Source organism: Maylandia zebra, linkage group LG8 (genome assembly GCF_041146795.1).
Source record: "Maylandia zebra isolate NMK-2024a linkage group LG8, Mzebra_GT3a, whole genome shotgun sequence".
NCBI lineage: Eukaryota > Metazoa > Chordata > Actinopteri > Cichliformes > Cichlidae > Maylandia > Maylandia zebra.
This window is the reverse complement of record NC_135174.1, coordinates 9,771,013-9,792,851: the sequence shown is the minus strand read 5'-3', so window position 1 is coordinate 9,792,851 and position 21,839 is coordinate 9,771,013. Positions and strand designations below refer to the sequence as shown.

The 21,839-nt window shown below is 40.8% G+C and overlaps 1 protein-coding gene across 9 annotated transcripts; it reads left to right on the top strand.

Moving 5' to 3' along the window:
* Window positions 1-970: 970 nt before the first annotated feature.
* frmpd2 (FERM and PDZ domain containing 2) lies at window positions 971-20,517 on the top strand. 9 transcript variants are annotated; one of them, XM_024803583.2, is made up of 29 exons: window positions 971-1,232; window positions 1,410-2,195; window positions 2,655-2,787; window positions 3,402-3,565; window positions 3,838-3,903; window positions 4,002-4,181; window positions 4,296-4,371; window positions 6,551-6,638; window positions 6,925-7,081; window positions 8,039-8,110; window positions 8,445-8,619; window positions 8,708-8,843; window positions 8,931-9,069; window positions 9,339-9,491; window positions 9,616-9,801; window positions 10,293-10,452; window positions 10,578-10,770; window positions 11,538-11,626; window positions 11,835-11,915; window positions 12,622-12,729; window positions 13,010-13,126; window positions 15,419-15,627; window positions 15,778-15,876; window positions 16,506-16,599; window positions 17,990-18,075; window positions 18,752-18,947; window positions 19,404-19,618; window positions 20,164-20,230; window positions 20,311-20,517. In XM_024803583.2, the coding sequence occupies exons 2-29, from the start codon at window positions 2,124-2,126 to the stop codon at window positions 20,346-20,348; spliced, it is 3,549 nt and encodes a 1,182-aa protein (XP_024659351.2). In that variant the 5' UTR covers window positions 971-1,232; window positions 1,410-2,123; the 3' UTR covers window positions 20,349-20,517. The 9 variants fall into 9 exon arrangements, 8 of the variants coding, with proteins under 8 accessions (XP_024659351.2, XP_024659352.2, XP_024659355.2 ...); XM_024803584.2 differs by having other exon boundaries at window positions 972-1,232; window positions 2,159-2,195; window positions 2,663-2,787; XM_024803587.2 differs by lacking the exon at window positions 1,410-2,195 and having other exon boundaries at window positions 973-1,232.
* Window positions 20,518-21,839: the final 1,322 nt, after the last annotated feature.

Here is a 21,839-nt window from a genome sequence, read left to right as displayed (position 1 = left end):
GGTGTTGGAGAGGCAGTCTCCCATTGAGTAAGAGAATGGTACACAGACGGGCTCACACCACAAAGATTCACACAACAGCTCACTATCTCCATCTTTCTTTGCCATTTTCACTGACCTGCTCACTGCAGCAGCGCTAATCAGTGATGCCCAATTGTCAGATCAACACCTCGAAATAAGAAATCACACAGTGGACTTCAATATTTCATCGCTATTTCATAGCTTATGAACTGCAATATTTATCATTCCAGCCCCACATTTTCTAATATATAATTATACACAGCTTTACACATCAATTACCTTCTTTTATTTAGCTGTTTATCCATTTTTTATTATAGTAAGTTTATTAAATCAATTTCCATTCCTTGTCCTGTCAGTACCTTGTCTCCACACTTCATCCTGTTGTCTATATAGAAAAAAAAAGCTTACTCTGGCAGAGAATGGGGGAAATGCAGACGTCTCTACGAAGTGCTCTTTCATATGTTAGGGTAATAAAAGAAGTAATTAAGCAGACAAAAAAATATATAAAACTGCCTCCCCAAAATGGCACAATTTTCTCAAGGAATATTTAACTTTTGAGCCTGTCTAATTACAGGACTTTATAGTACTGAGGTATCCGAGGTTGTAACCTACATGATTTACAACCGAGTTGTTATTTTGCAAGTTTTTAAACGCAAAGCTGACTACTAATGATGTAGATTGTCAGCATACTTTAAACAAAAGAACCTGGGCCCAAATGAAACATAATGCTTGCCTGTCCACAGATGCATAAATCCAAGTTTCAGAAAATCACTTTTAGAGAAGTCACATGAAGCTGTCAGTAGCTGCATGAACACACTGTGTTTATTCCTGCTTTAACCTAATGTGTCACTAGTAGTTGAAGCATCAGATTAACACAGTGCTGCCTACAATGGATTGGTGCTTTGCTGCCCCATCTGTTGTTAGCTTGCCCTGCAAATCCAATTATGTTCTTAGTTTCCCCGGTCTAAAAATAGTAGAAAATAAGGGAAAACGCAGAGGGCCACGTCATTAGATGCGAGCACAGGGGAAATTTGTGCTATGGGTTCTTTTTCTTGTGATGAGGAGATGACTGGGGTGTCACGAGCTGCCAGACGGGAGCGCCGGGATGAGGGAGAGGTGGGTGGAACGGCAGCAAGGGATGAATAAGAGGAGGAAGGATTAGGTTCAGAGAAAGGAACTTAAGAAGAATCTCTCCAGATACTGGATGAAATAAGGTAGGCTCCATAATGCGTGGAATGCAGATTTTATCGTTTATAGCCTGAGCAGCGCTCATCCGACAAAGTGTAAAAGTGTGTGTTTGCGTACAGTCACACAGTTTGTCACCAAAAGTCAGCATGTTTTGTACTTTATCCTTTGTGTCAGCTGCTATAGCTACTCACTTTTTATTCTAGAACAGTGCTGGTAAGTTTGCAGAACAGGGAGCGGTTGAGGAAGGCAGAAAACACCCATTTCAATCCCACACACAGTGAGTGAGATACAGCTTATTAATAAGAAAAACAGGAGTATTTTACTGAGCCGCCTTCATTTTTATCTGTTTGTGTGTAAGTGACACAGAGCAACTGAAGTCATTCATCATGTGCTCTGTGTGAAGAGAAAGACTGTGACTTTTGTCATTTATGTCAGCAATGCAGTGACTTACTTTCTCTGCAGGAGTTTTTATTTGGAGCTGTGATTTTTAAATCAACTGATGTACTTTGCCTTATTTGTGTCAACGAATGTGTCTGCATGCCAATAAAACATCTTTAAACAAGAGGGCTTTTCATTGAAGGCATTTTCAGTGTTGGGTAAAACTACTTTGAAAGTATAGGTTTGATTGATGCATCTGAAAGCAACTTGAGGTTAGTATCTTGCCCGAGAATATTTGGCATGCAAACCCACAACTCTCTGATTAGTGCTCTACCTCCTCAGCCACAGCCACCCCAATGGAGTAAGCTAGTTTGGTTAAAGCCAATGTTAAAGTAAATATAAGCAGGTAAAAATCAAGGATTATTGCATTTTAATGTGTTCAGTTGTGACCCATCCTGCATATCTTCCTGAACTGTATTAAGTATGTATTGTTTAAAATACATATATTAAATTTATAGGATTGGAAATTGATAATAGTGATGAGCAATAAGCCGTGTTTCATGTTCCTGCTCAGTACACCGGATGTTTTCACTTACTGGAAGCTTCTCAAGGTAATTTAGCACTTCAGAAATCCTTTAACCTACGCACATAAGTGCTTTAAATGTGCTGATCACCACGCTTAGCTCAGCAGGCTCTTAGTTAGCACTGATAAAGAAACTGATTCAAAAATACACTTACAACATCTAACGTTTTCTGTTTCCTTATCTTTCATTTAATCTTCAGATGTGCATATCAGTATGATTTGTTAAGAAAATACGCTAAGCACTTGTCACAAGAGCTTTCATTTAAATATAATTCTAATGACACAAAAAAGGAAAAATCAACTTTCAGAAAGCTTCTATGGCATTTGATTGAGTATTTCATCTAAAATGAGTCTATTTCACAAAATGTAGTGTAGATGAACATCTGAACTTTTACGTTGTAACATAAGGAAACAAAGAGCCTTATTCTCTTGCAATAAAATAAAAATTTGGTAATGGGGTGCTTTGGGTTTGTCTCTTTTGCTTGAGTATCCCAGAAGTATGGGTACGTTTGTGACCCTGGCAGAGGTTTTGGAGGCCCGGGGCTCACCGCTGGATGAGGATGAGGTCTGGTGTCTGCTTCTTGCCACCACTGATGCCTTACTCGAAATCTCCAAAAAAGGTAACTTTCCTTCATCACCTTCCCAAATTCACAACTGTTTAAGGACAGGGCTTGATTTAAAACATAGACTGTACAATAAAGATGGATATAGCCACTGTACTCATTAGTGTATGAGGTCCCATTTTGAAACCTTTCACGTTTGCCATGGTGTTTTCGATGTGAAACGGTCGATGTAGATGATTACAAAGTAACCAGGGGACAACTCATAGTCATAGACTAACTATTTGTCAGTTAGGAGGTAAGGCAGCTGTATGCATCCTACTTTTTCTTTCTTTTGATGCTAAGGGAGCTCATAATGTACAAAATGAAAATCATGTTGTAATTATTAGGACCTGAAACTAGCAACCAAGACTGTAAATGCTTCCATACATGAAAGTTTATTGATGTTTTAAACTGAGGGCCCTTTCCCCATGAGCCCAAAGAAGTCACCTTCTCGTTGACCCCCTTTTCAGATCTGAAAGTTACATTTAGTATCTCTGATATTCTTTCTCTAGTCCAAAAGTAATGTTCAATAACAAACACACTGTGGCTGAAAGCATGATCTTATTCAAAGAAATCTCTTTTTATCAAATCTCTCGAGCTGGTGACAAGCTTGTGGTGTGCTCTCCGTTTAGGTTCAGGCAACATGAGCAGCGTGCTGAGCCCAGGCTCAGTGCTGCTCTCAGCCAACGGGAGTCTGGCCTTCAAAAGCTGTGCTCGAAATGAAGACATGGCCTCCTTCACAGCCCCTGAAGTCCAGCAGGGTCACACCGCCTCCTCGAGGACTGCAGTCGAAAAGGTGTGTTGTTGTTGCTTTGAGGTCTTTTATATTGCAGTGCGTGCTTGTTCCAAAAAACAGATGTTCCACAAGCACAGCTGTGGCCAATTTGCTAAATATGCAGCTGACTAAATTTGGAAAATCTTGCACTGACCAAAAGAAAAACCATAATTGGAAATCATGCATGATACCTCGTAGGATTAAAAAAAAAAAATCTCTAAATTGTAGATAACAATGAAATCTCAGGTTAACTTATTTAGTAGTCACGTATTTGGTGTGTATCTACTCTTCAGATGGTTGTATACTCACTGGGGATGACTCTTTATTGGTGTGTTGACTATCACCTACCTCACAACCAGGTACTCCTCCTCTTATATCTTCCCGTAATCTCATTCTTCTTTATTCTTAGCACTTGCGTGCCATTCATTTTGCTTTTCTTCTGTATTTTTCTCCACAGCCAGTCCAAATAAGTGCTGAGCTGGAAGGTTTGCTACTGAGCATGTGCGAGGACATGATGTTGAGAAGGACGGACCTGCTAACGGTGCTGGAAACCTGTGAGCTACACCACAAGGCTTCAATGCTTCCTCCTGCAGAGCGTCTTATTAGGCAGCTGGTGGAGGATGTTTACAGAAACTCGGTGAGTAGTGGTTAAGTGTTTAGGTTGAAGCTCCGCCGGTTAGCTGAGATCATGTCTGGTTTTGATTTTTGTGATAACTCTGTTTCCTTGAGTTTGACAATGATTTCTTAACAGGCTGATCACGTCTCTATGGCTGATAATGGATCCCAGCTAACAGACCGCAGTCAAGTGGTCCGGGACAGATTACACAGTAAGAAAGTGCTTCTAATTGTCAAATGTAATGTTTCTGAAAAGTCTTATTAGCTTAAAGCATTAGAAAAACAATAGCACTTTCATGTCTGTATATTAAATGTAAAGCTGCTGCAATCAGCAGGTATAGTTCATTAGTGCTCATTAGTGAAAGTGTAGATCTAGTTGAGGTCCACCTAATAGGGGGAAAGCAGGTCTTTCATCAGTTATCACTTTGTCTGAAGAGGAAAAAAAGAGTTTAATGTTGATTGTCAAAGGTCTGGTCAAAGTACACTACCTAACAATGCTTTACAATAGCATGAGATTGATGTCAGTCCTAACTATAGTGCTGATTGGTGCTGAACCAATACTCCTCTAGTGGCACTGATAGGACAGGTACTCTTCAGATGAGTCATGCTTTATGGTCTGTCCCACTTTTCTCTAACATTTTCCGTGGTACACGAAGGCTGTGTCCCAATTCAGGGTCTGCACGCTTGAAGTACGCATTTTAAGTGCGATTACGTCACCGCCACGCGACGGCTGTCCCAATTCGAAGTGTACTTCAAATGCATACTCCAAATGCGCCGTTGATTTCCCCAAATATCAAGCATGGTCCGGTTCACGCTTCGTGGTCCCATATATCCCACAATTCATAGCGTGGCGGTGGGTGTGGATAATTTTGCCGCAAAATATTGCAGGAGGGAGCGGCCGAAGAGTGAACTGTTAAAAGTAAGTACTGAATAGGATGTCACTTATTTATGTGCAAATGTTTAATAACATTAAAACATTGCTGTTGGCCACATGTCGGCAAAGTTATGTAACATTAGTGACTTTCAGTGTTAACTTGGTTTTAAAGCCTCTACAAATATATATATCATAATAATCGGACAATACATATAATATTGTCCATATTATATTTACATTACCACAGTGAGATGATTTTAGTCTCATGACCAACATTAGCTAATTGTTATTTACTAACTAATCTTGAAATGACTGTTCAGTACAGGAATGAAGCCCAACAATCATGTTTTACAGTCACGTGGTCTCAGCCTCAGATACTCAACTAATCAAAGTGATGTCATGACAAAAATGAATGACCAACAAAACATTTTTTCTCCTTCATTTCTGTCACACAAAGCTGTATGAAACATTTCTTGCGGTTAGTATCATGGTTGCTAGGCAACCTGAACAGCGCGACGAAGGGTAGACCGTCCCATTTCACAAGCCTCTCACTTCCGCACTTCTTGTACTTATAGTACTCGTGCAGACCCTGAATTGGGACACAGCCTAAGAGTTTTGTCATTTCTCACTGATTTGTGTCATTCTACGTTCTTTCAGCTTGCTAGCTGTCAAGTGCCAGCGTCCCAATTTTGACTCCTGACTGTGTGCACTGCTCTGCTTGCTGAGTTAACTTATGCTAAATATTAAATTAAACAAAAGAGAGAAAGTTATGTTGTTCCTTCGGGGCCCCCTGAAGGAAATCCCCTTTCCTACTGTCCTAGAGACACATAACTGTGTTAAGTAACTCCCAAGCAACAGTATAAATTTACTTGAGTCATTTGTGTTATTTCAGCAGAATACTGTGGCTGGTTAACTCAATGGCTTTTCAGTAAATCAGTTTAGCATTTTAGAGTAAGTAAGGTTTATTTATATAGTGCTTTTTAAGAGCAGAATTCACAAAGTGCTTTACAGTACAGAAGTAAGTATACACCAAATTAAAATAGTATAAAGAGATAAAAATAAATAAGAGCAAGCCTGCACAGGTGGGTCACAAGTTTCTTGAGTAAAACACAGTCTAACCTTTACATAACCTCCATCCATGCATCCATTCTCTTCTGCTGGTCCTTGTGAGGATCGCGGGTGCAGTTTTTCACTGAAACAACACAAAGGACTCAACTGAAGAAAACCTAATTTGTTCAGTAAATCTAACTACATTATTCTTTAAAACCAACAAAAGTTGATATTTTTTTAAAGTATAGATAAAGTATAGATTTTGATATAAAATGTGTTCATTAATGAGCCACAGAAGTCTCATCATCCGTGGACAGAGCTTGTCCCTGCTTCCAGGCTAAGCTAATATGCTAAGCTAACTACATGTTAGACATGAGTGGTATCAGTCTTTATCCTGCAAGAAAGCTAAGAAGCATATTTTAAAAATAATATTCAGCTTTTATGTGACATACATGTTTATTTTTCAGGGAGCTCTTTTAGTAACTCGACATGGTCGCTGAAGAAGAAGATGTCCGGAACATTCTCGGGGGTATCTTATTCAGCTAATGCCACAGGGTATGAAATGTGTTTTACACATCTTATAACAGCATTCTGCCACATTTTAAATCCTATTTTGTTTGCGTCACGGGTGGGCATGTTCAGTGAAATGTATTTGCTTAAATAAGGTGTGGTAAAATAACTAAAAAAGACATAGAAACCATACAGAGTTGTCAAATCCCAAAGGAGTGTTTAACAAAGCTAGTTCCATCAAAATGTTACTCCTGTGTGCACAAGCTATCATCTCATGAGTGACGGATCTCACCTGCCATCAGACTGAGAATGGAAATCTAATTTTCCCCAGGATTCCCTTGGGAGGCCGGCAAATAGAGAGGTACGGCAGCTGGCAGCAGCTGAACCGCAGCCCCGGTAGTCCTTATATGGATGGTAATCGAAATGCCAACTCAAGATCCCTCACACAGTTTGACTCCTCAATGAGTCTGAATGATAAGAAAGTAAAGGTGAGTGCATTTGTGACATTATATTATAGTATAGTATAATGTTTCCCAAAATAATTGTGATAATGTATGTAATTTGTGAATCATCTATATATTTAGTTATTACTACAACACATTGAGAAATATGGTCTTTTTAAATGGATTTCAGACTTAAACAGGTTTTGATTGTTAGATTGATCAGAATCAGAAACATAACTGACCTTAAAGAAGCACCCAAGATAAACAAGGTCCTTTCAAAGCTGACAGTGAAGGGTTCACCAGTCTGTGAAAGACAAAGTAGGCAAAATTCTCAACAATGAGAACATTTTTCAGTTTTAGCTATAATGTTTGTTTCTTTTGTTCACTGATTGCCAAGACTCAAGAAAACAGTCTTCAAAAGTAAAAAAATTAAAATAATATGGGATATTCTGTTAGCATAGGTTAGAGAAGGAACAAGGGTTACAGGGATAAGGATTTGGAGCAACATATGCCACCATCCAGACTTTTTTCCCTTAACAAATTGAGTAGGACACCACTTCCTGTGTGTACCACAATCACACAGTAAAATTGTCAGTTTCACAACCCTCCAGTGGCGTATCTACAAGGTACCATAGTTCCCCCATGTCCCAGCTACTTTAATAAAGTTTAAATTTAATACATTTGTATTTATACTTGTATTTTGTATTTGTTGTGCCACTTTCTGCTTTTACGTTTTCATTACAAATGTCATGCTTTGTACCCTTTACCTTAAAGTGTACTTATTATTTTACAGCTGAATTACATTATTATAGATAAACCACAAAACCAAATACAAATAATAAGAATGATGAACACGTAGAACATTAAAGAGATATACAAGCAACAATGGATTAATACTTATGATCCAGTAATATGTATATGTTTCTGAAAAGTGCCATTCTATGTAATGAGTATTCTTACTTAAGGACACTATATTTTCCTCTCCATTTTCCTGTGTTGCAGGACTTGGGTCTTGAGTTTATTAGAGTGCTGGATGAGCCGCTGGTTGTCTTGGAACTTCCTGGATCCATTGTGGTGAGTACAGTCCTGATATTTTAGGAGATTTTCTTTCAAGGACACACAATACTAGAATACTGCTAAATGTGTTTACTCAAGTACAGTTTTGATGTGCTTTCCTCAGTTGCATTGGTCTCTGGTTGAATGGAATATTAATCAGTTTAGTTTCAAAATATCCATTATAGAATTCTGAAGAGTAATATTTTGCAAAGTGAATATTTTGTCTATTCATCTAAAAAATTATATCTTTCATAATCTATTTTGTTCATCTACAACCAAAATTGACCCGTCAATCCTCTTAGATTAATTAGACAGATAAAAATCTGATATTCTCAAACTTCTATTTTTGCAGTCAAAGAAAGGGAAATCTCCTACCACTCAAAGAGAGCTGAGTGTTGTAATGCCGAATGGCCAGAGCATCCATGTCAGGTGCGAGGTGAAATCCAGAGGAGGAGACGTCTTTGACATGATTGTGGCTCACTTCAACCTTGTGGAGCATTTCTACTTCGGCCTTGCTTACATTGATGGTAAACGTTTTTGTGTGGTGCTGGTATGCTGTAACTGATACGTTATCAAGTCACTAAAGTTTCTTTCTTTTCTCTCTTCTCTGGTCAGATAATGAGTTTTTCTTTGTGGACAACGACACCAAGATTTCTAAAGTTGCTCCAGATAGCTGGAAAAAAGTGCCTACTGCCACCTTTGTCCTTTTCTTCAGGGTCAAATTCTTCATCAACGACATTTCTCTTCTTTTGTATGTTGTTTTTCCCCCTGTTTGATTATTGCCAACAGCCCTAGTTTGAGGGAGAAACCTTTGAGTGTGTGTGATCTTCTCCATCAGGCACAAACAGACCCGACACCAGTATTACCTCCAGCTTAGGAGAGATCTTTTGGAGGACAGGCTGTCCTGTCATGAGGAGACTGCTCTGTACCTAGGAGGTCTGGCCATGCAGACGGAGTATGGAGACTCCATGCCTGAGGTTCTGTACCTGAAGCTAAACTATAGTTAGAATGTAGTTATATGCCGTCACTATAGTTAGTTAGTAACTCATATATAGATTGGATCAAGCTGGAATCCAGGTAGAGTGCTTCTATAGATCCTGCTTATCCATCATACCCTTAGTTTGGGGTGAATATTTTGATTATTATTGTTTAGCTTATGATCCTGATGATGTCATTATCCTTTAATTCTGTTCAGAAATTATTTGAATAGCATTAACATAAGTCTGTTATCTGGTGTTCTTTGCAGGTATATGGTAGGGGCTACTACCGCCCTGATGAGTATGTCTCCAAGAGCGTGTTGGAGAAATGTGCCTTGCCTTACATTCAGGGGGAGCTGTTGCGACTTCACACCAACAATGCTCAAATGCTCACCGACGAATCAGAACTTGAATTTCTCAAGGTATCAAACCTGTCTTTATTGTGACAATATTTAAATAATGATGCAGTGTGTTTTACTGTATCTTCATAGCTGTGACCACTGTTAGTCTCACAGAAATGGTGGTTACCGCTTTGTGTTTTCTTAGGTGTGTCAACAATTGCCTGAGTACGGCGTTTCGTTCCACCGTGTGACACGAGAGAAAAAGCCTTCAGACGGAGAGATTATTCTTGGGGTTTGTGCCAAAGGTGTTATTGTCTATGAGGTGAAAGATGGCAGCAGATCCACTGCTCAGACTTTCTATTGGAGGGACACAGCAACCATCTCGTCTTATGTGAGTGAAGTAATGGTTTCGCCATTGGTTGGTAGTGACCATAAACTCTGTGTAAAGGATGGAGCTGTTGTTTGCTAAGCTATTCTTAAGTCTCAATAAGTTCTGGCTATCACCGTATTAGGTCTTTGAAACCATACTCTTTCATGGTAGCTGCTTGTCCATCACAAAGTTGGCCGGACCTTAAGCTCAACCTGTTGAGTTATCCTTCTGGATAGTAATGGAATTCAAAAAGTACTTTCATAATACTTCAAACTAGTTATTAAGACCGTAAACCTAGCGGGAAAATATTTACTGAGAGCATGAATCAAAGGAGCTTAGGGCCATTTGCCCATAGACTTCCACACAACCAGACATCTCTTTGCAGCCAGAGTAGTTGCCTTCTGCTGATTAGGAATGAGACTTGGAACCTTCCTCCATGTTTTATACAGTCTATGGGAGTGACACACGGTTTCCTTTCATGGTCTAGAAAATTTTCCTTCATTTTTCCGCAGAAGCATAAATTTGTAGTAGAGTGCCGGGGCAGCAAGAAGAAGCACACGTTCATCACGGAGAGGTCGAAGATAGCCAAATACCTTTGTAACCTTTGTTCAGCGCAACACAAGTTTAACAATGAGATGAACTCCCGTCAGCTAAGCCACAGCCTGGTGTCAGGTTAGTTATTTCAGTGTTACTCTGTCTCAGTGAAGAAATACACCAAGAAACTAACAAAAACACAACCATAAAGTCTACTCTGCTGTCCAAATACTAAAGATGACTTCTGCCTCTTTGTTCTCCAGAGGACAATATTGTGCAGTACGCAGCAGTGTGCCGTGCTCAGAGCAGCCAGCTTAAGTCTTTCTCATGTTCTGAGACCCCTCAGGATGACAGCGGTCTGACCACGCCTCAGAATGAGTCCATGACCAAGCTGTATGATGATGTCACAGCCAAGATCGAGGCCCGCATAAAACAGCAGCGCCTCAACGAGCAAAGGTACTTTGTTTTCCAGCGGTTTTTACAAGCATAACGCTGTTTCCCGCACTGAACATTCAATTTACAGATGAACCAAATCATTATGACCACTTAAGGAACACTGATCGTGTTGTAGCATCTAATATATACGGATATATTAGATGATAAGTGAACAGTTGGTTCTTGTAGGAAATGTGTTGGATGCAGCAGAAATGGGCAGGTGTTAAGAGCTGAGTAACTTTGACAAGAACCAACTGGTTGCTGCCAGCCACCTGGGTTGGATCATCTCTGAAACAGCAAGGCTTGTGGTGAGTACTTACAGGCAGCGACACCTAAGGCAGGGACAAACGTCCAACTGGAGAGAGCATGCTGGGGGATGTGCTGGAAGAATGCTGATCCAAGTCACGCCTTACAGGACTTAAAGGATCTGCTGCTGTCGTGTTGATGCCTAATGCTACAGAACTGCTTCAGAAACCCATGCTTTGGTTTGTGAGAGCTGCGCTGGTAGTGCAACGTGACTACCAACTAGTGGTGGTCGTAATGTTTTGGGTCATCAGCTTTTTATCTCATAACTGTAGCAACGACAGAGGAGCAATTGGCTTTTATGGCCCATACTTTCGTGAGAATGTCAGTGATTCTCCTGCAGTTATGTAATCCTTATCTAGATTATTATTTTTATAAAAGTGTACTAGACAGGTGAATAGAAGAGGAAAGATATTAAAGCTTTCATGAAGTTACCACGGGTAATTTTTTTGTGCTTTGTGTTTCTTATTTAATGTTTGCTCTAGCAGTCAGCGCAGCAGCAGTGTTATGCTCTCACCATCGTGCTCTCAGAGGAGTGGATCTGAAGCCCCTTGTGGTTCGCCAGCAGCCCAAGGTACACTATATAACCAAATACACTTTCAGCCACTTTAACCGACATATGACAGGTGGTTTACACCAAGTACTCTTATGATAGAGCAGCATCTTAAAAATGTTTAATTCTGGTTGGTTGCCTTGTGATTCAATGCTCCATCATCAAGTCATTGAAACACAGCTGCTTTTCCCACATGTTAACTCCACTGTTAAACTATATTTTTTTGTAGAAACTCCAACTAAACTGGGGACACCATCTGAGAGAGAAGTTATATGTGTTTCCTTAAAGAAAGACCCAAAGCTTGGCCTAGGTAAGCTAAACTCACTTTGTATATATAAAATGCTGTTTTCAAAACCAGCTGGACATAACTAATACATGTTAGATACAATCACTGTGCCATTTCTGCTACATATTAGTACTATTCTGTATAAATATGTGTGATGGTGTCACGGTCCGGGGCAGCGGCCGTGTGGAGAGCGGAAGGAGGACTCAAAACGCAGCACTTATTCAGGTGTGAGGGTGATTTATTGATAATATCCAATATAAAGTGGGGATGGTAAAACAGAACTAAGGATGAACTAACTGGGAGAAACTACACAAAGAAATAGCAAACCTGAGCATGAAGGGAGAACAGCAGGGAGAGCACGCAGGGGATTACACCAGGTATGAACACAGACGACGCGACGAGGAGCAGAGGAAATCACACACTATAAGTACACGAAGAGACACTGGGAAATCACACACAGGTGGGGGAAACAGCTGGACCTGATTAACCTGACGAGACAGGGGAACACTAACACCAGGGACCAACAGAGGGAGCACAAACCCAGAACCCAGTGTCTAAAATCCCAAACACAAACCATCCCAAAACAGCCATGAATAATAATGAAAGTAATAACAATAAAGAACATAAACATAAAGTCACTGAGTCATGGTCGCAGGACCATGACAGATGGTTCCTCTGGAATATGTTCAACCCAACAAACTCTCTGTTCATCTGGTTTATGTTTTTACAGGTATAGTAATAGTTGGCGAGGACACAGTAGGGCGTTATGATTTGGGCATCTTTGTAGCCTCTATTGTGCCTGGTGGACCTGCTGATAAAGATGGACGCATCAGAGCTGGTATGGACTCATGTGGATATTTTACTTAAAGTTAAGTAACACCACATAAAACACTTAGAAAGAAGGAAAACGGATTCCAATATATTATGCTGACTGTTTCATCCAGCATCGTCTTTTATTCTAAGAAAAATGATGCAGAGAATATGTAGCATGTAAGAAGAAAGGAGGACAAAGATGGCACTTGAGGTGTCTATGGGGTGTTTGAGGTCACATGTAGTCTGTACATGTACTGTCACTGGACACTAGCACCATTTAATTTCACCATGACCTTTGCCTACAGGTGGCCGTCTGATCTCTCTGAACCACATCAGCCTGGAAGGTGTTACCTTCAGCGAGGCAGCAGAGGTCATGCAAAACAGCCCAGAGGAGGTGCAGCTTATTATCTCACAGCCGAAAGGTGCTTTGTGTGCATGTGTGTATGGATGTATGTGTGTGTGTGGTTACTGTATGTGTGTAATAATACTTGAGTACTTGTGACCTTTGACCACTTTTATGTGTAATATTGAGGATTCAGCTGGTTTTTATTTTTTTCTACCTTTTAGCCTGCTAGCAACATTTCAGCTTTTTGTTGATTCCACCTTCCAGCCTCCATTGTCACTATAAAAAGCTTGAAACCGCAGTCTCCATTTTGACTTAATGCTGAGAGTGTTAATATGTGTTAGCATTTCATTCTTTCTGCTTTGCCTTACATTTAAAGTCCTAAAAAAAAGAAACATAAAACAGGATTACGTAAATGGCTTGTATACTTTAAGATTTTAAGATTCAGATCAATGTAAATGAATAATTTTATTACATGTTCTTATTTAAAACCAGCAATATTTTTTCAAGCAGATTCTGTTTAACTTTGTTTAAAAAATAAGTATTTATAATGGGAAACTGCCCACTGTTGCTCTGTCCAAGAGTTTCAAGATTTGATGACAGATTGCAAGACTAGCAAGTACCCAACAGACTTATTTTGTTACTAGTCAGGTTTCAGTTCATGTGCTAGCTTGTATAGACCTAGCTATCAAAAAGAGACTACAGAAGCACTCAATACAGGGGGCTCCGATTACCACTGGGATCACTGTTCACTCCCGACTTCTTCTCGAGCTCTTCTCTCAGCCTTCTTCCTGATTTTGCTATCGCTCAGTATAGCTACATTTACCACGACAGCCATCTTCCTCTGCTTGTCCACCACTAGCATGGCAGGTTGGTTAGCCATCACCGGTTTGTCTGTCTGTACCTGGAAGTCTCACAGGATCTTAGCTCGGTCATTCTTGACTACCCATTTTGACCTCGGGACTTCCAGGTCACACATGGCACACATGTTATGTGTACTATGCCAGTCACTTGGTATGGCGTTCCATGTATGCCCTACCTGCATCTTGCACCCTGCTGATATGTGCTGGATTGTCTTTAGGGCATGTGGGGCATTACACAGCCCACACCTGGGGTCTTGCCTGGTGTGGTAGATCTCAGCCTCTATGGATCTTGTGCCGAGATTTTGTTCCTGTGCTGTAGGGCTGTGCGATATGACCAAAATCTCATATCCTGATATACGATATCTATTGTCCCGATAATGATATAAATCACAAAAATTTTACATTTTCTGTAAATTCTGTGAATCTCGGGCAGCTCGACTTGCGTGAGGTGTTTCCAGCTGGGCGTCAATTCTGCTTAGCGTTTATTAAAGGGTTAGGGTCAGGGTCCGTTGATCGGCGGACAGAGGTGGTTTCTCGCAGCTTAAGTACAGTTTTTTGTTTTACGGCGGTTTTTCCCGAAGTCACAAAAGTATGACATCACAACATTCTGACTGGTCACTTGCAATGCTGATCCTGGAACAACATTTACTATGTTAATCTGGGAACAACACCAACACGACGATATCAGATCGTGCGCCATTATTAGTGCTGCCATTTAGTTCCTGATGAAGGCTCTCATGGTCCTGTTGATCTTGTATAGTTAGGCATTGCAGCATCCATGTGTGGGGTATTGACTCATAGGCTTTCTTGTAGTCAATCCAGGCGGTGGTCTTACAGTCTTGAGCGACTGCTTGGTCTACCAGTAGCTGATGTTTTGCCCCTCTGGTATTCCTGCCAATTCCTTTCTGTGTCCCGCTCATTTATTGAACCATGTGCCTGTTCATCATAGCTGCTAAGATGCCTGACAGGAGCTTCTATGTGGTAATGAGGCCGATTATTGGCTGCTAGTTGGATGGGTCTGTTGTCTTCTGGAGGTCCTTGGAGATCAGGACTGTCCGGCCTCAACTTAGCCATTCCGGGTGTCTCTCATCTACAAGCAGCTGGTTCATTTGTGCTGCCAGATGCTCACGGAGTGCAGTCAGCCTTTTTCAGCCAGTAGGCATGAATTATATCAGGGCCTAGTGATGTAATTCTTCACACTGGGACCATTTCTTGGATATATGCCACTGTGATGGTCACTGGACCCTTTTCAGGAAGGTTGACATGGTCTGCTCTTTGGTCCAATAGCCACTGAGCATTGTTGTTATGGGTTGCGTCCTTCTCCCATATGCTCTCTAGCAACTAGCTAGCTTAGATAAATTTAAAAAACCCTACTTTTTTTAAACCCTTCTTTTTTCACTTATAGTAGGGTTTAAAAAGTTTTTGCACTACCACCATCTTTGCTGTTGCAAAATTATCCTGTACATTTTCATTTACGATTCTTTGAATACTGTTTCTCTTTCTTACAGTGTCGCTGCCATTATCCACAGTTCCCATCAGTCCCAGCAGTAATAATTGTCGTTCTCCTGGGTTGAGAAAATATATATCCCAGACAACACTAATGAAAGATGGACGATCGAGAGATGATAGCCTCGATGAGATTGTGTCAGTCATGATGACGCCAAAGACCAGCAAGAAACTACACTTCCCCCCTGAAGTTCGAGTTCTCAGTACACAGGTAACATCCAAGCAGTTTAGGGATTTAAACTGTGATAATTCTGCACAATTAATTGCTAAATATCTCTTTAACAACCTTCTTTAAGCATACTTCAGGTGAGGTAAGGATGAAGCTTGAACTTTGTGTTGTTAATGTCTGTGTTATGTTCAGGATAGCTGTTCTCTGTCATCATCTATGAACTGCGTGAAGCCGGAAGAGATCAGCATGGAGCTCAGGAAGATATCAGGAAATCTGGGCATTAGCATATCTGTAAGTTTGTGACATGAATGAATATAGAATGAACAGATTGGGCAGGGTATTGACCATTTTTAAGATGTGGACTACAAAGTGAGATTTTGAAAATAGCTTTTTTGGTATTAGCGTTCAATAGCCTGTACGCATCTAACTAACGTGTTAAGAAGAATAATTCGATTAAAAACATTAGGCTTGACAGTCATGGAGGACAATTAGTACAGCAGCTCATCTCCAGCAGTAGACTGCAGCCAATCTTATTAACATCTATGGTCTGACAGGATTAGAGAGAGTTACCTTTCTTGACCTGATCTGCACTGGAAAAGTAAGCAATACGACACTGTAAAGTACTTTGTAGTTAAAGCTCCTTTAATAAATGTTCTTCAATAAAAACACGCAGAATGGACGATTTAGGAAAATAACTAGGATACAACCAGTTGACAGTCAGCTGAGTTGAGTTCTCCATTGCAAAGAGACTGACCCAGATTGACTGGAATATGCTGAGAATCTATCACAGAGGTTGCTCTCCTATTTTATTCAAAATAAACTTTTTAAGCAACTTTATTATCAGTATATCACAGTATAATTATCAATATATCTATGTTGTCATCAAGTTAAACTAAGGTCTTCTGTTAATGATGGTTTAGGGTGGCATCAACACTAACCTTCCTAATGGAGGAATCTACATCAAGAGCCTTGTTCCAGGAGGGGCTGCTGAGAGAGATGGACGTTTGCATATAGGTATTACACTCTTTTGTTCTTTGGCTCTCGGAAGAGGTGGACACATCTTTCTCCCTCTCCCTCTCTTATCTTCCCTGCTGCTGCTTCTATGTGTTTGTCTAGTCTCGTCTAACTCTAACCCTCAAAAAGTTTCCCAGTCTTGTTCTCTAAAACCTAAAGAATTATGGATTTGATCAACTGCTCCTGTAATGGAATTGACACCCTGCTAGGCTTGGGAGAGCCCGATTGTCCTGCGGAGACGTTTGCTGCCGGATACTCGATGGTCGGTTGCGTCGTGTGTCTGGCGACACTCTCGACGGAGGACAATGAACGACATCTACCAATTTGGAACCACGATAACAGAGTTCGAGCTGATTGGAGCTGGCTTATCGAAGAACAAGAAGCGGCTACAGCTGTTCAAAATCCTATGAGGCTGGCAGACATGATAGACGATAGCAGGGCTTTGAGTACTCAGACTGTGTTTTGAACGCAATATGGATAAGATCTTGGAGAAGAACAACGGGAATTGAGATAATTGGTGACCAGTGATGGACATTAGACCAACTGTAAAAATTGGATGCAGTTGTTCGCACTAAACCCAAACATTCATCAGCTTCACTCATGCGGCCCCCCTGGCGCCAGCTGAAGTCCTGCCAAGGTTGAAGCCGACTGGAACAACAAATTCTTCCCATGATAACAGGATTGTTGTCAGAACTCTTTGTCCCTCCTTCAAGGCCACCTGGGTCCACTGGAGACTGTTGACTTTCGCTTAACCGGGCGTGGTGACACTTTCTCTCAGCTGAACACGGGATACACACATGCACACACACGAAACATGTACACTGATACTGACACGCCCTCACTATCACCCTCCCTCCCCCGAATCCAACGCCTCCTGCTTACCTCCCATCCGATGTGGACAACGGATCAGCTGGAGGCGCAATCGAAGATTACAGCGCTCCCAGATCAGCTGTACACACTGGAATACTCTCCTATGTTGCTTGTCTGTGTTTTATTGTGTTATGGTGTGTTGATATCTGTGCATTCCTGGATTATCCTTTTGTGTTACACATTTCGATGTTTTTTCCCCCTTGCTACCTAGCCTGACCTGTCTCCCCAATGTGATGTTTGTGTATTGTATGTACGGTCGGCAAGGTCTGTCATCTCGGTTGTGAGCAACTGCAACTGACAAATAAAGGCTATCTCATCTCTCATCTCTTACACTCTGTGTTAAATCAAGCAATGCTAAAACCTAATGGTTTAATCAAATAAATTTAAAAAAACCAACAACCCAAAAGCAAATAACATGGAGGCACAAAGGAGTCAAAACTACAATATCACACATTTGTAATTGTAAAAGGAAGAAGTGTTATAGTAAGAGTTAACTGTTTCTTAACTCTTTCATTTTCAGGTGACAGACTGTTGGAGATCGACGGCACTAACTTCCAGGGCTTCACCTACCAGCAGGCTGTGGAGTGCTTGAGTAAAACTGGGGAGGTAAATTCATGAAATGCGACTACAAGGGACCAAGGATTACCAGTGTCTGCATTTGATGGTGACTTATGATTTAGCCATACTAATGATGTGGATTTGTGGATGTCAATGTGAGAAACAACTACTGCATGATGAACTATCCAAAATTATAGAATCAGATTTGTGTGCTCAGACTCAGAAAAACTCCTGAAAATCATTTGCCTTCATATTAGATACAGTTTGTATCTTTATTGGATCTCAAGCGATCTAAAGTAAGGTCTAAAATAATCTCTCACTAAAGTGCCGGTGCTGCACTCTGTCTATTGCTGCTGTCCATGGTGCCAACTATAATACCCTGACAGTATAAAGATGGATTTAGTTCACTTCCATGATTCTGGATTTGAGTTCTACGTCCTGTGGTCATTGTGTCTCCAAAGACACTTAAAGATGAGATATGAGCGAGCACAGCGTCCAGACTGAGCCACATTAGTAGAAATCCAACATGAATTCCATTTCAGTCCAGCTGCAAATGGATTTATCCTGTCAGTTTTCGGTCTCATCTTTTTGCTTCATATCAAACTGAATTCTGTTCCACCGTGGCCATCCATTTACATTTTTCCTTTTGTTACTCTCATATCTCCTTCTCCCCCCCTTTTTTTTTAACCAAATCCCAATCTTGTCCTGTCTTCTTCTATCATAGGTAGTGTCCTTGGTTGTGGAGAGGGAGTTGGTCAACCTACCCAGGGTCTCTCTTATTGCTGACACCAGCAGCACTGTATCCAATCCGAGCCTGAGTTCATCTACCAGCCAGCTAAGACTCAACAGCTCCTCATCTGTGAGCACTACTTTAAACACGATATCTGATCGGCCCAACGAGTACAGCTTTGTTACTGATGGTACGACACCTCAGCTCAGGTTTAGAAATTAATACATTAATACAAAATTAATACAAAATGCTTAATGGCAAGCACATCAATGAGATGTTTCATGTAGTTAGTCAGGAGGGATTTTGGACCACTATCTTTACAAAAACTGTTACACAAAAAGGTGTAGTGGGGAAAACAGGAGACATCACTCTGACTTGACTGAAGAGCAAACAATACAGATTCAGACTGGCCTATCACATAATCCTTCCAGAGAGGAAAAAAAGGAAAAAGGAATAGGTGAATAAGTGAACTTTTAGGAGTTGGTGTAACATATTCGTAAGCATTTAAGCAACATGAATTAACAGAGACGTTATTGAATGAAGGCATTTACTACACACTCTTCTATCTTCCTTCTTCTTCTCCTTTGCCCTTCCAATGCTTCACCTTATCATTATCCCATTACTGGCCCTATCCTTGACCTCAAAGACAACACCAAGGAAGTGACTCTGATCAAGAATGAGAGTGGGCTGGGCTTCAGCTTCTTGATGTGTGAGCTGGACCCGCCCACCCGAGATTTTGGGAGCCTCGTCCGGATAAAGCAGCTTTTCCCGGGTCAGCCTGCTCAGCAGAGCGGCAGAATCCAGGAGGGAGATGTCCTGCTGGCCATCAATGGCCAGTCGCTCAAGGAGCTGTCCTATCCAGTATGTGGAGATGCTAAATTAAAGTAGGCAGTGCAAATGCAAATTCATCCTTGGGGCTGTAGATTTTGTGGTAGATGTTCATTGAGATTTACTTGAGAATCTTTTTGAGTAACTGGGTCATGATTACTGGAAAGAGACATCACTGCTGAGTTTTTCAAATGTACTTTTTTGGTGCTTTGAGCAGCACAAGGCAAGTACAATTTAGTTCTGTTATATTCAAGAGCGGGCTGACATTTTTACAGCTGATATCTACAAAAGTGGACAGCTCACACCAAAACAATCTGTAGGATAAACAGCACTGCAGGCAAGAGGGAAGATTTGTTAATTTGGTGTGAACCGTCCATTTAAGCTTAATCATCTGTGTTTGCTAATTTTGTTAGTGGGCTTTGATTTTCTTCCATTCAAATCAGATATAGCCTTACGATACGATGGATTTTATATGTATGAATGCTACTGAACTTGGTTTATATGCAGTATATACGATGATTAAAATCTCAAAAATATCTGCATGCATTTTTGTTTGTTATCAACTATTTATCCTGCAGAAGGTGCTAAAGCTTTTCAAAACTTCTCCACCTGAAGTCCAGCTGACCCTCTGTCGTCCTCCACCAGGTAAATATGCACTCTGACACACACACACATACACGTTTCTACATGCACCGACTTCACCCACTTGTCTGCCTGTTTACCAGGGATTCTTCCTACAATTGATCAGTTCGCTGGCTCATGAGTGACCTCATCGTCTTGCTTCGCCAGCATCATCTGAAGCAACCGTGTGCTTTAGAACAAAGCAGGGAGTGGCGACGGAGACTGTAGGGAGAACGGCCGATAAAGCTGTTTTGATCAGTTGACAGGAACATTAAGCTGATCTCATAAATGGACTCCAACACTGTAGAAAGGTCAGGAATGTTCCACAGCGTCAGCTGATGTGACTTGACAGCAACACTGTGATAAAAAGCCTGTGGGAGTTTTGTCATATGTGATTACACGGTCACTTTTTATCACTGTCAGAAAGACACTGGAAAGTCTATTTAATGGTGTTTGATAGTCCACAGGGATAAACACTGCTCTTACATAACTAACATTGTAATTTGGCATAATGTTGCTAACACTAACATCTTACATAACGTGCCATGACATGAAGGAATGTAACTTTTATTAGATTAAGAGGCTGTGCTTCTAACTAATAATGAAAGTTTATCTTTGTTTTTCAAAGAAATAAAGACGGGATAGAAGAGCAGAGAGGCTGGAGACACAGTATGGCTATGTCTGCACAGAATATCTGATGTATAGGTGAGTGTCTGGATAATGAGAAATAATAATGTTATTGATGTAGATTGTGTTTTGGAATGGATAAGGCAGACTAACACTGACCTTTAAAAAGCCCCACACTCAACCCTATTAAAAGTTTTAGACTATGCTTAAAAGCTTGGTTGGTGCCAGAAAACCAACCAATTTAAATAAGAAGATCGACCAAAACCCTCCAAAACTGTACCAGAAGCTTGCTAGGGGCTATCACGCGTCATCATAATTCTCCTGCCAATACCCCACTGTGAGATCTATCAACTCCCACTGATCTTAAAGTGTTTGTTCATATCTTATCCACAAGGTGGAAGCATTGTGCTACATGTAACAACACTGTCTGTGCCTTGCACCAGAGATCACTAGTACTGAGTCTTGTGTTATGACTTAGTTCATAATGGTTATGGTTTGTTTTATTTTTCTCCACAGCAAACATTTTGGTGACATCAAAACAAGAAGATGACTGGAGCAAACCTCTTGAAGTAACATGTAACAAGTATCATTCAGAGGGACGTAACCGTCATCAGGCATTTCTGTGATCCACTAACTGCTTCTTTTTTTAATTTGAGTGAAATTTTGAGAAATGCAAACCTTCATTTTCTCACAAAAACAAAAGCCATTAAACTAAGTATGACCTGAATACGGATGATCTGCTCCCAAACACCCATTTAGTATATGAACAAACTGGGCAGCACACACAAACACACACACTTCCCTGAGTGAGGAACCAGCAAAGGCCCCTCATAAATAAGGGTTCCTGTATTTTCAGTGAAACCCAGTAGTGCATCTGGATCCCATCAGAGCTTGTGTTCTCTTTGCAAATGATCCCAAATGTTTCTAATTATGCCAGTGGAATCGGCACGAGGATGTTTGAGCATGCATGCGTATGTTTCTGCGTGCGTGTAATCACCCTAGCAGA